Source organism: Colius striatus, chromosome 1 (assembly GCF_028858725.1).
Source record: "Colius striatus isolate bColStr4 chromosome 1, bColStr4.1.hap1, whole genome shotgun sequence".
In the NCBI taxonomy this organism is placed as follows: Eukaryota; Metazoa; Chordata; class Aves; order Coliiformes; family Coliidae; genus Colius; species Colius striatus.
The window spans coordinates 171,999,299-172,012,824 of record NC_084759.1 but is presented as its reverse complement, the minus strand read 5'-3'; the positions used below and the strand labels follow the sequence as shown (position 1 = coordinate 172,012,824).

The 13,526-nt window shown below is 46.4% G+C and overlaps 1 protein-coding gene across 3 annotated transcripts in view; it reads left to right on the top strand.

Annotated features, from left to right (window-relative positions):
* Positions 1–5,671, top strand: part of SRGAP1 (SLIT-ROBO Rho GTPase activating protein 1) — a 148,251-nt gene extending 142,580 nt beyond the window's left edge. For all 3 annotated transcript variants that reach the window (XM_062016831.1, XM_062016823.1, XM_062016838.1), the window contains 2 exons: positions 12–357; positions 2,634–5,671. In XM_062016831.1, the coding sequence (XP_061872815.1) occupies positions 12–357; positions 2,634–3,011 (724 nt within the window). In that variant the 3' untranslated portion in view covers positions 3,012–5,671. The remainder of the gene's footprint in view (positions 1–11; positions 358–2,633) is intronic.
* The last annotated feature ends 7,855 nt before the right edge of the window (positions 5,672–13,526 follow it).

The following is a 13,526-nucleotide window of genomic DNA, read 5'->3' as shown; positions in this document are numbered from 1 at the left end:
CTTCATTGCAGGCAAAGAAAGAGGTCAGAACCTCCACCTCCTCTAAGACGCCCCGGCAGGAGCAGTGATGGTCACTGTCCAGTACACCCTCCTCACCCTCTCTCCAACTCATCTGTGGAGCTGAGTTCTCCCAACCTGTCGACTCACTGCAGCCCCAGAGCCCTCCTCCAGAACCGCAGCCTCAATGCTGACAGCCCTGAGAGGCGGCGCAGGCCTGGGCACGGCAGTCTCACCAACATCAGTAGGCACGATTCTCTGAAGAAGATTGATAGCCCTCCCATTAGAAGATCTACATCATCTGGTCAGTACACGGGTTTTAATGACCATAAACCACTGGACCCAGAGTCAATAGCTCAGGTTTGTATCTTTCTCTTGTGTTTTATGTCACTCTGATGTTCTGAGCAGCAAGTCAGCATGGACAGCATAGCACAGGGCACATACATTGGCAGGAGAATATCCTACTTAGCTTTCTGACCAGAGTGTGTGTTAAAAGATGCATTAGGAGAGCCTGAATGGCAGGAGCACGAGAGGGCATAGACGTTGCAGAAGCAATAGAAAGAAATGATTTCCCATTATAATGTAATGAGATTGCCTCTGCCACACGGAGCACTGGGGTAGGATATGATTACAGCAGCTACGTAAATAGCTGTGCTCTGATGAAGGCTGGCCTGTTCTAACTTGCATGTAATTAGCATTCAATTATTTCTCAGTGTTACAGTATACAGAGGAGTGTTCTGGCTGGCTGGTGGTGAGCACTGCGCTCAAAGCACACACATTCCAGGGTCTACATAGTTTTCAGGTAGTTCATAGACAGTTCATGTCATGTGTTGATTTAATGCTTATAGCTGTGCCTGAGAACACAACAAGCAAGGTGTTGCTGCACCTGCATAAGTCATGGGCCATCCTAGCCCTACGTGAACGCTCCCCAGTCTCATTCCTGGCAGTGAAGAGGTGAGAGGGATGGAATAGGGAGCAGCCCTATCATCACATTGGTCTGTCGTACAGAGCTGGTAACAGCTCTTGAGCAAATAGATACTGCTGTCTCCAGAACAAGCATTTTGTCTAGGTAGGATAACGTGATTATTAGGGGCACCCTGAGGGCACAATGTGATTGCAAAAGTATTTTACAATAACTCTGGCACTCATGCTTTAAAATTTAATGTACTGGTAATGCTTGCCTTCAAACTCTGCTTCCCACAAGGGACAGAAGGGACTGTCATGCTGGGGTCAGAAAGCTGAAACATGTATTAGAGAGAGAAAGTGTAAATGCTGTAACTGTTTTATTTTACTCTAAGATATTTATTTACTTTTTGGAACCATTGGAACCAAGTACAGTGCTGCTGGGCTTAAGCTTTTTTTTTTGTTAGGTCTAGACTAGTGATGATTTGTCAGTGAGGGGACACACACTTTGATTACATGAAAATCACTGCAAACAAGCAGGAGACACTAGATATTTTAAGCTTGGCTGTATCTCAGTAACACTGAAAAGTAGTAAACCTATATCTTGGTGCATTTTTTTAGCATTTGTGCCAGCAATCCTAATGAAAAGAATAATTTATTAGGTATGCTCAGTGAACACTATCTCACAGGTTATTCTGCTTAAGATTTAGCTCAGAGAAACAAGATCTGATAGACATGCAAGCTTTAATTCCTTACAAAAACAGGTCTTGTAATCTAAGTGAGGGAACAGAGATACTGAACACCTGAGGCACTAGATGAGGGGAACAGTTAGCTAAGAGATATCAAATGGACTAAAATCTTTACAGCTGGCAGTACTTAGAAATCTTCACAGTTAAACATGATGCTAAGCTATTTGTTTATTCTGTTGTCCTGGTAGTCACATAATAAAATAGCTTGCAGGTTTTGGTTTAATTGATTTTTTTTCCTTCTCTCGTGTAAACCACAGAAACATAGAGTCACAGAATGGTTGGGGTTGGAAGGGACTTCTAGGGACCAGAGTCTAGACTGGAGAAGAGGAGACTGAGGGGAGATCTTATTAACATTTATAAATATCTAAAGGGTGGGTGTCAGGAGGTTGGGACATCCCTTTTTTCTATAGTGGCTAGCAACAGGACAAGGGGTAATGGGATGAAGCTGGAACACAAAAAGTTCCACTTAAATATAAAAGCTATTTCCCTGTTCAGGTGAGGGAGCAGTGGCACAGGCTGCCCAGAGGGGTTGTGGAGTCTCCTTCCTTGGAGGTCTTCAAGACCTGCCTGGACATGTTCCTATGCGACCTGATCTAGGTGAACCTGCTTCTGCAGGGAGGTTGGACTAGATGATCTCTACAGGTCTCTTCCAACCCCTACCATTCTATGACCATCCTGTCCAAACCCCCTGATAAAGCAGGTCCACTTAGATCACGGAGCACACCCTCCCTGAGCAGCCTGTGCCAGGGCTCCCTCACCCTTACAAAGCTGGTTAAATCTTTGCAGTGTCCAGCCCAAGCCGCTGTCTTGTCTATCATAGCATCTTTCCAATAAGTCTGGTGGAAACTGAGTTTAACACCATAATATTCATGAAAGAGTGGGGGGGGGTGGCAAATGGCTTTGCAGGGTTTTTCGCCCCCTCGCCTTGCTGTGCGTTCAGTAGCAACCGAAGTGACGTGCCCCTCTCCCTGTGCCCTGCCCCAGGACATTGAGGAGACGATGAACACGGCGCTGAATGAGCTGCGGGAGCTGGAGCGGCAGAGCTCGGCGAAGCACGCGCCTGATGTCGTACTAGACACCCTGGAGCAGATGAAGAACACTCCCACCCCTGCCAGCTCCACCGAGTCGCTCAGCCCCCTCCACAGCGTCGTTCTGAGGAGCTCCGAGCCTCAGATCCGCCGTAGCACTAGTTCTTCCAGCGACACCATGAGTACCTTCAAGCCCATGGTGGCCCCTAGAATGGGAGTGCAGCTGAAACCTCCTGCTCTTAGGCCGAAACCTATTGTTCTTCCAAAAACAAATCCTAGCATTGGGCCTTCCCCTCCTTCCCAGGGTGCAGCCGACAAATCTTGCACGATGTAGACAGCTCAGCCACCCCCAGCGCCCGGCTGCGGCGTGCTAGGGAAAGGGATGGATTAACAATAGAAGTCAGGGCTCCATGACATCGTCTGTTCATGTTTGTAACTGGAGAGGCTTAGTTTTTTCAGTGTTTTTGAATGTATTGTCTGAAACTAGCTACATTAACATGGGCATTTGTATTTTGTATGGTTTCAATTAAAAGAAAAACTGGACAATTGTGCATCGTTTTAGAAAAACAAACATAGACTTACTTGAAAACTTGATGCTGCACCATTTGTAATAAAAACAACACGGATCACAAAGAGCTTGCCACGTCGTACCGTACTTCACAGTCTTACTGTAGCTATATCATAACAGATCCTGCACAAAACTAAGGGGGGGGTGGGGGTCACAGCAGGTGGAACCTCACCTATGTGAGTCACCAAACCAAATCTCAAGCAGGTTAGTAAGAGCTGAAATCTAGCATGTGAGGATTAAGTGTCTGTGTGGAATGTCTAAGTCATCTCAGGCCACATTCCTTATTTAAGATATACCAAAAAAAATATTCCAGACCCTCGCAACTCACGTAACTGGCACCAAGTTTTAGGTTTCTTGTTGGCAGTCTCACTACAGACAAGTGCTGGATGGATTTGGAGATCACATTGCTCTCACTGATAGAAAGCAGCATTCGGGGTCACAGCTAAAGCACATCTCCAGGGTAGCATCTAGAAACGCCTCTGTGATCGTGTACCTTTTCCCACGAAGCCAGACCTTCATTCCCTGATGCCATATTTTTCACAAAACCTACATTCATTTAAAGTTGCTAGTTGAGGGAGCCAGGCTCTGGGGAGCAGGTGAACCTGTCGGCCCATTAGGCAGGCTGATAGGCCATTAAAAGGATCAACTACGCAGTAATTCAGCAAAGCACCCCATTGGCTTTATTGCTCAGTGTCCCATTAAAGCCAGCAGTTGTGCCAGGTGGGGTTTGGAGCTGGCCTGGTCCTGCCTGGCACAGCACAAACACCACATGTCCTTCCCTCTGCTGAGGGCAGCTAGACAGGGGCTCTCTGAAGATAGACAACCTCCTGCCAGCAATGCAGGGGTCACTCCCAGGGCAGGCAGCTGTTTCTACTGCCTAGATTCAAGCTGACTCATGTTTTACAAAACCACTTCCCCCCTGCTTTCCCCTATTTTTTAAGATGAGGGGAATCAGTCCCTTCCTGCTGTCTGTGTGAGTGACGACTGTCAGCTTTGCTTAGCGCTGTCGTTGAGCGTTGTTAGGTGTGGATGTACAGCTGGTTTGCACTTTGCAACAGTAAGCCATAATATTATTTCTGTGAATACGTTTTCCAACATCCAATCCATAAAATAAGTTTCAGTGAATAAGATGGGGAGAGAAAAAAATACATTGTGGTCCTACCTACAGGAGTACAACTGGCTCAAAGTAAGATCTGTCTTTCCACCTACTCTTTAAGATCTCACCTTTGGAAAGCTTGAACTTGTACCACTCACTATTCATGAACAATTGAGTCTGGGAGGAGAAGAGTAGTGACCAAACTTGGTAGGCATAACTACTGAGGTGACAGGAGCAGTTTCCAGTTAGTTGTTTTTTAGGAGCGACTCATTCCTGCTCTGGTTTATACCCTGTAGATGGGTAACTCAAAGCCCCGTGTGTGAAGTACCCCTTGAAGTGCCACTGAGAGCCAGACTGCTCCTGGTATTTACAAACCCATCTCAGCCCAGCCACAGACTTCACATGCACCTGGGTTAGAGTCAAGGACTTAATCCACCACAGCAGACTGTGCAGCATCGCTCTGCAAACCTCTAGCCCTCTGAGCTCTACTGCCTAGTCCTAACCCAGGGCAGTAGCTTCAGCCAGGCCAGCCCCAGCCCTAGCACAACCCTGTAGGGTCTGTTCATTTGGTTGGGACCAGAAGATGATGTTTTCAAGTCATTCCCCAACTTACTACAGTCAGTGGAACAAACTGGAATTTCAGCTTTCATTTACATGCAGTTTTAGTCTAGCTTTTTTAAATTAACTCACCTGGCATAATTGAGATGGATGCCTGTATCTTTAAATTGCATAGGGAATTTTGTATGTTTGAATAACTGTACTGGACTCCATAATGCTTATATTAGAAATTGTTTAGCAGAAGAAAATATTAGAAACAGTGCATTTAGTGAATGCATCCACTTAGTGCATTCACACAGTTAAATGTGTAGTTTGATGGTTATTCTAGGTAATTAAAAGTATAGTAAGTGGATATGTAACAGGAAAGACCGCTACAACTACAGACGTACTAAAGGGTAACTCCTGCACACCTAATACAATCAGTATTGTCCTTTACTGTCAAGTTTGATGAATTGCAGTACTGGTAGCTTCCTGCTTGTTGACTGTTACCTAATTGTGTCAATGTACATCTGTAGTATGTACATGTGAAAGTGCCTTTAAATTTTAGAGGAGCTTTAGCCTTGCTCTTGTACTGTTGCATTTCCATTGCATCCTTACCTGTTCGTGTATGGCTGCATTCCCATCGCATTCCTTCCACTCTTGAAGAACAAATAAAAACATGGAGATTTCCTGGTTCTGGAAGAGAAATGTACTGTTAATCTGTTGTGACAATGCACTTTTATGTATAGTACTGTACATTTTTGGCATGTACCATTACAAGCTTCAGTATACATTCAGGTTTGTTCTTCATAGTGTATCTTTATAATAAAGAAGATAGTTCTGTCTGTGCGTCTCATTTTACTGGGTAAACCACTGTGTCTTCACAGAATCACAGAATGGTAGGGATTGGAAGGGACCTTTAGAGATCAGCTAATCCAACCCCACTGCTAAAGCAGGTTCACCTAGATCAGGTCACACAGGAATGTATCTAGGTGGCTCTTGAAAAACTCCAGAGAAGGAGACTCCACACCCTCCCTGGGCAGCCTGTGCCACTGCTCCCTCACCTGAACAGTGAAAATTTTTTCCTTACGTTTAAATGGAACTTTTTGTGTTCCAGATTCATCCCGTTACCCCTTGTCCTGTCACTCAATACAACAGAAAAAAAACAGTGCCCCATCCTCCTGACCTCTACCATTTATATACTTTTAAATATTGATGAGATCCCACCTCAGTCTCCTCCAGGCTGAACAGCCCCAGATCCCGCAGCCTTTCCTCATATGAAAGATGCTCCATTCCCCTGATCATCTTGGTGGCCCTGCGCTGAACTCTCCAGCAGTTCCCTGTCCCTCTTGAGCTGAGGAACCCAGAACTGGACACAGGACTCCAGATGAGGCCTCACCAGGGCAGAGTAGGGCAGGAGCAGAACCTCCCTTGACCTGCTGACCACACTCTTCTTGATGCATCCCAGAATGCCATTGGCCTTCTTGTCTGCAAGCACACATTGCTGGCTTGTGTTTAATTTGCTGTCAACCAGCACTCCCAGGTCCCTCTCCACAGAGCTGCTTTTCAGCGGGTCAACCCCCAACATATTCTAACATGGGTTGTCAGTCTGCCTTTACCTTCTGCATAAAGGAAAAACAATCAGCATCCCCCTGCCACCCTCATCCCGCCTTGCATCACATCCCATCTCCTTGACCTGAAGAAGGGCTTATTCCTGCACGGGCTCCCACCTAACTTGCAGAGCACAATCCCCACAAGCTGTTACAGTTCCCGCCACACCTGAACATCCTCCCCTGGAGCCACCTGCCTGGTGCGATTCTGCCCAAGCACCCATCGGGGGCCTGTGGAAGCCCCAGCCACCCGCTCCCCAGCACCCTGCTAACACCCACCTGCTCCCCACACCAAAAACTCTCTCAAAAAACCCACTCCAGTTGACACACTTTAAAAACCAGGGCCCCAGGGGGCTGGGAGCCTCAGGCTGAGGGGTTGAACCACAGATGTTCAGCCATGGATTAGGCGCTGCTGAGGGTGATTCCTGGGTTTGGGCCGCTGCTGCCTGGGCAGGCCCACTGTGCTGCCCAACTTACATGTGCTTCCAGGGAGAAGAGCTGCTTGGAAACTCCAAGCCATGCTTTGAAAATCAGGGGCAGGAGCCACAGCTGGAGGGCCTGGTTTTAAAGTCATCTCTGGTTGTGGCTGAGGACCACCATCTGCCCCGAGGAGAAGAGGTGGACAGATGTCAGGCTGTGTGGGGCAGCATGGGGGCACAGGCATGACAGCCACCCCGGCCTGGAGGACATATTTCATCCTTCACGCTGGGAAAGCTGCCGCCATGCAACCAGTCACTAGTGGGCTCATCGATCAGCTGTGGCAGCAGCCTTTGTGTCGCAGTGTCCAGTGACCTACTTTGAGTATTTCTTCTTGTCCCTTACTGCACAAAAGCCGTCTAAGAAACCCAGGAGGGGATGGCAAAGGTCGTTCCTCATTCAAGGTCCTGCGCAGCCCAGACTATATGTAACTTGATTTCCAGTCAGCCCATAAGCTAGTGAGGAGAGAGGTTTGTGGGGTGGCTTTTAAGGTGTTTTAAAATAAATAAGAAAACACAAGAAGAGGGGTTTTCCTCCTGTTGTGTAACATGAAGTTTTGGTGTTGTGCTGCACTGACTTCTTTTAGCTTGCTTCCAGGTTCTGGAGTGGAAAAAAAGTCCAACTCTCACAGAGACAGCCAAAGGTTTTGGCAGGTGACTAGGGAACTGCTGACTTTACTGGCACTCAGAAAAGCAAAGCACCGATGAGTTGTTTCTGCTGGAAAAAAAAAAAATAGTGTGTTAACTGAGCAGCCAATGAAGAGCCATGGCAATGAGGTGTTCAGCTCTCAGGCCACCGCTGGCAATCGCTGCTTCAAGCCACGTGCAGCATGGCCTGCACGAATGCTTCCTCAGTCGGCCTGAGGAAACCATGGAAGCTCAGCCCAGGTTTTAAGTTCTCCTTACTAAAGACACGTGGTTTGTTACCTACTCTGTGGGTTTGGTGACTTACCCTGCCCAGAAGGATCCACAGTCACTCTGTTCAACCACTGCTACCCCATGAGATGAGCCTTGGTGTTGGTCCGGATGGTACTGATACTCAGGGCACCACTGAAATCAGTTTTAACTGGTGATGGTGCAGAAAGTATTCTTCTCGTAAGTAGGAACGTTACGTTCTCCATGAACTTGGCTCTTAGGGGAAAACCTGAAGATATAATATATGAAAGCCCTAAAAAGATCAGAAATTTAGCATATTGAAATCCAGTTAGCTAAAACAATTCAATCACTGTTATAAAAACCCAAACTAACTAACCACTAGTTTAGATATGCCACTGTAATTGCAGCTACTGCCTTGCTGGTTTTTGCAAGGGCATTTGCAGATGATGCAGCTTACAGAACCGATCTGTAAGAACCCAGCAAAATCAGCTTGAGGAAATTTTCCTGCCAGGGAGGACCATGACACCAGGATCCTCATGACTTGGAGGTACCATCAATTTTCTTGGCTGCAGCCCATCTGGACCACAGCAGCTTCAGCTTGGCTCACACCGTGCTGTGCCTCCAGCCCCCTCTCCACAAAGCCCCACAGGGTACCCCACTTCCCTCCCTGACAGCCCCTGCAGAACTGTAGCCCTAACATAGCATTTCAGGTCCTCTCATCCTGCCTTTCTACTCATCAATGAGTCCAAATCTCATGGAGAGAGGGAAAAAGAAAATGGCAGGTCATGGACCAGGTCACCTGATGCACGTCAGAGCCAGGCAGGAGAAGGAAATGTGTGACAGCACAAAAGGGGGACTTCAGGGAGAAAAGAGTGATATATTTCCTTCCCTTCTCACTCACGTAACAGACACAATGAGAGCAGCAGGCCCATGGGCTGGAAGGCAACAGACACAATTTGGTGCTGACAGAGAGATTGAATAGTGTTTATAACATGAACTGAGTCTGGCTGAATTGGCCAAGTTGGCAGGTTTTCTCTTGCCTTTCTCAATACATACATGCAAAGAAAAAACATGCAGGAATATAGTTTTTACACCTGACTCTGGAGACAGCTGAGCCCATGCCCCATGGCAGCAGCGGGATGGTGCATCCCCAGTTGTGTCTCTGCCATCTCCAAGCAGGGTCTTAGAATCATAGAATCATTTTTTCTGGAAAAGACCTTTAAGATCATTGAGTCCAACACTAACCTAACACTGCCACATCCACCACTGAACCATATCCCTCAGTACCTCATCTATGCATCTTTTCAATGCCTCCAGGGATGGTGAGTCCACCACCTCCATGGGCAGCCCATTTGAATGCTTAAAAACGCTCTCAGTGAAAAAGTTCTTCCTAATCTCCTATCTAAGCCAACCCTGGCACTACTTCCTCTTGTCCTGTCACTTGGGAAAAGAGATCCCCACCTCACTACAACCTCCTTTCAGATCATTCCAGAGTGATCATGTCTCCTTTCAGCCTCCACTTGTCCAGACTGAACTAGTTGCCTCAGCTGCTGCTCATAAGACTTGTGCTCCAGACCCTTCACCAGTTTGGTTGCCTGTCTCTGGAGACGCTCCAGCACCTCAATGTCCTTCTTGCAGTGAGGGGCCTAGAACTGAACACACTATCCAAGCTGTGGCCTCACCAGTGCCGAGCACAGCCACTGCAGACCCCTGAGAGACACGTCTTGGCCTGGGGTTGGAGGTTGTGGGCTTTCCTTTTTTTAATTAACAAACTCTATTGATTTTTTTTTCAAGTAGCATAGCAATGGAATAAGTGTGCAAAGGACAAGGTGAAACAAATTCAGCTGTAAAATATGAAGACAGACAAGTTATGCTGTACAAAGGAGGTCAAACACTTGTGGGATTGAAATCAATAGTAGCTACACTCAGCACAGCAGCATGGATAAACCGAAACCAAACTCTGCCTGTTCTCATTTCCATGAAGCACATCGATTCCTCCCTTAATATCTGCCATGTGCATTTTGAGTAGCGTACACTGACATCCATAAACACTGACCAAAAGACATAAAACAGTGATATACATTTATTTGAGTTAATTACTCTCCAGGAGGGACAAATGGCGGAGCCCAGCCCTGCTCTGGAGGGGAATAAGACAGTCATTCAAACGTCAGGGTTTTGGCAGTGGCTTTTCAATTGCAGTGAAATAACATGAACGTGGAGGTTGTTGATGGAGCCAGGAACAGTGATTTTAAGTGTGTGAAAGGTGGAAAATACCTAAAACCTTTCACAACTTTGGCCAAGAACTGCTGAATACTGTAAAATTACTCCATTTTTTATCCTTTTTTTTCCTGCCTATGGTGTTTACAGAGACAGCCACTATTGCAGGACACCAGCAGCCCTGGTAACCAGCACCAAGGTGAACACAACAGGGTTATTCACCAATACCCCCAGGTTTCAGCTGAATTTCACTCAGATGGCTTTCTCAGCTCTTTAAAAGTTTTGTCCTGAACTCTGCTCCAAGAAGGTGTTAAAACTTAATTTCAGCCCTAGCCTCGAGGCCTTTTAATTTGTCACACACATCACAAGGCTTATTTTATGGCTAAATCCAAGCTACTCCAAACAAAATCGATTCACATACAAGGTTGCACTTGGGATTAAAACACAGCCAATCTGGGGTTTCTAGAGCACATAGTTATGAACACTCCTCCACTCCCCTTTCAAAGTTACAAATTTAATAAATATATGTAAATATGTATATATGCACATGGAATTTCTCAAAGCACAGCCCTGGGCACATGGCAAAAGTCCTGCTGCATGTTTTATTTCTGGTTTAAAACTGCAATGTGTTGGGGGAAAAGCTCCCCCTCCTCATCCAGCCTCGATACAGGCTGAGGGGTGCAGGGAGGTGGGTGGCACCGTGGGGGACCCCCTTTCACACCCCCATTGGACCCCTGCTCTCCTGCTCCCCAGGCTGGCAGCGTCATGGGTCCTGTACAGCTTTCTCCAGCCAGACCCAGAGCAATGTTTGCCTTGATGCTGTCAGTATACCTCAGTTCATTGTTAATACTGGGATCATTTTGAAGGACTTACTTTGTCAAATACAAGTTCAGGAATAATATCATTTCTTATGTAGTGGCAGCGTAAATGTCATTCATGTCTGTGTACATCCAGGAGGTGTGCACACAAAAATGTCTATGTTCACAGAATCACAGAATGGTGGGAGTTGAAAAGGACTTCGAAAAATCATCCAGTCCAACAGGACTAGGAACAAGTCCACAGGAACGCATTCAGGTGGGTTTTGAAACCTCCAGAGAAGGAGATACCACATCCTCCCTGGATAGCTTGTGTCAGGGTTCCCTCACTCTCACATCTTGTTTTTAAGTGGAAGTTTTTATGTTCCAGCTTATGTCCATTACCCTTTGTCCTGTCACTGGACACTACAGGAAAAAACATCAGCCCATCCTCCCAGCATTTGCCCTTTAGGTACTTACAAGTGCTGATGAAGTTCTTCCTCATTCTTCTCTTCTACAGGCTAGACAGATCCAGGTCTCACAGTCTTTCCTCAGAAGAGAGATGCTCCAGTCCTCTTTGTAGTAGTATGTTCAGTGAGGCAGCAGCTGATTCACAAGCCTTTCCATAGAAACCCAAGTTTCTTCTGTACTGGCACTGTAATTTTGGGTCTCTGGTTTGACCTCTATAGAAACAATTTGATTTTCGGTTTAGAAGTCATCAGGTTTGGTGTTTACTGTTTCACTGGTTTTACTTTTTCCTGCTTTAAAGGTGTACCAGTGAGCTCATGTCTTTAAATGCACATTTTGTGTGCACTACAGTTCCATCTCCAATATGGGGTACACTATTATATTAGCAATGCTAGCCATAGAATAATTCAGTCGTGTTTAACATGGTTTCCATTTTTAATTAAATAAAATTGATGAGAAGGCAGCTCCTGTAGATAATTTCATTTCTTCCCTTTCTTTTTTTTCCTGTGAAAAAATAAGTTCAGGGTTTATAAATTTCCCAGCAGCTGCCATCTGCCCCCAATGCCAGCTGGCCAAGGAGCCCTGTTCAGGAATGCCTGTGCTGGGTGGCAGCACTGACCTGGGCCCTGCTCTGCAACCTCCAGCACTCGCCCTACTGACAGCTCTGGTCATGGCAACATCGGTGGGACATTCTGTCTTTCTGTCAACCGGAATGAGAAGATACATGAGAGCAATCAAATCTCTACATCAAATCTGCTCCTTTAACAGAGTCTGAATCTTGTGTGGTGTGGTCCAAGTAAAGCAGCATTTAAACATGGTAGGAGTTGGTCTTCATTTTTCTCACTTGGAGGAAGATCAGAAGCAAATGTGTGACCTGTGCCATCTTTATGAAGTTACTGACTGTCATACATCATCCCTGAGGCCTCTTGCTAAAACCAGTGTCTCCAGCATCTGCAGTGGCTCAGGATTCCCCCTGCATCCAGGCATCTGCCCATTCAAAGCACTGGGAGCAGCCATGCCTCAGCTGACTAAAGGAAAGATCCCAGCATCAAACACACATCAGGAAGGAAAATCACATTTGTTTGTGGCAGAAATCCCCTCAGAATGAGGTGCTGCAACTCTGCCAAAGGAAATATAAATCACTTTTAAATCACAGCAATATTTTTCAGTGCTGCCTGCACTACACTGTGGGATGGTTGGACATAATCTGGCTTGTTCATGACTTCTGTCAAGATAGTGCTGAAGTGAGAGAGGTGCTTTTCTCTGTCCAGGCATTTGTAATTTGGTCCTGGTCTCTCAGAAATATTATTCATTATGTCTGCTGGCTGCGCAGCTGCGAGCCCCAGTGGAGAGATGCTGGGCAGCCCCTTCCAGCTACCTCATGCACATGGATGGGCATCCCAGTCTGACAGAGGCAGAGGTCAGGGGAAGGGCTTGAATATAGGATACTCTTAAAGCAGTCAAAAGAGAATTCTGTGTTAGAGTGGCAAAAATGCAGGAGAGTTGAGAAGGGAAGCTGACACACCATCAATTAGCCAGCCAGGACTCTTCTCCTCCACATCGCTCCTACAGCATTCAATAAAATGAGCATCTGTCTGCAGCTGCCTGCTCTATTATTATTTTTAGCTGCTCTGCTTCTCCCCAGACAAAACATTAGAAAGAGAGGGAGAGACTGATATAAGTGGTACCTCATAGGGTAAAATCCACTTACCTATGGAAAAAAGAAACAAGCAGCAATTCAGTAGATATAAATATCAATCAAAATTTTCAATAACAAAATGTATCTGCATGCAAATGCACTGAAACCAAGCCACATTTTGTGGAAGCCATCCCTTTGTAAATGCTGCTTCATTTCACTGAGGTTTAGTATTTTTTCTCTCGAATCTCCACATCTCAGGGAAGAACAAAGAGAGGGGCTGTGGAAGAGTCAGGGAGAAACCACTTTCTAATACGGCAGCCCAAACCAGTAATCTTGCAGCCAAAACTGTTCTCTTTCTATAAGACAGGCATTTTGGACAGCAACACAGGAAAGCCATTGCACATTGAATGGTGTCTGGGCAGGGGCCCGGCTGGATGCCCATCCCTGCCCTCCCTTCCTGCCCATTCCCACCCTGGCCTCACTCTCACCCTCGGCCACCTCCATGTCTCATTCTGCCCATCAACAGGGAAGGCAAAACAACACTGCTCAAAGGCTTCGACCTGGGCAA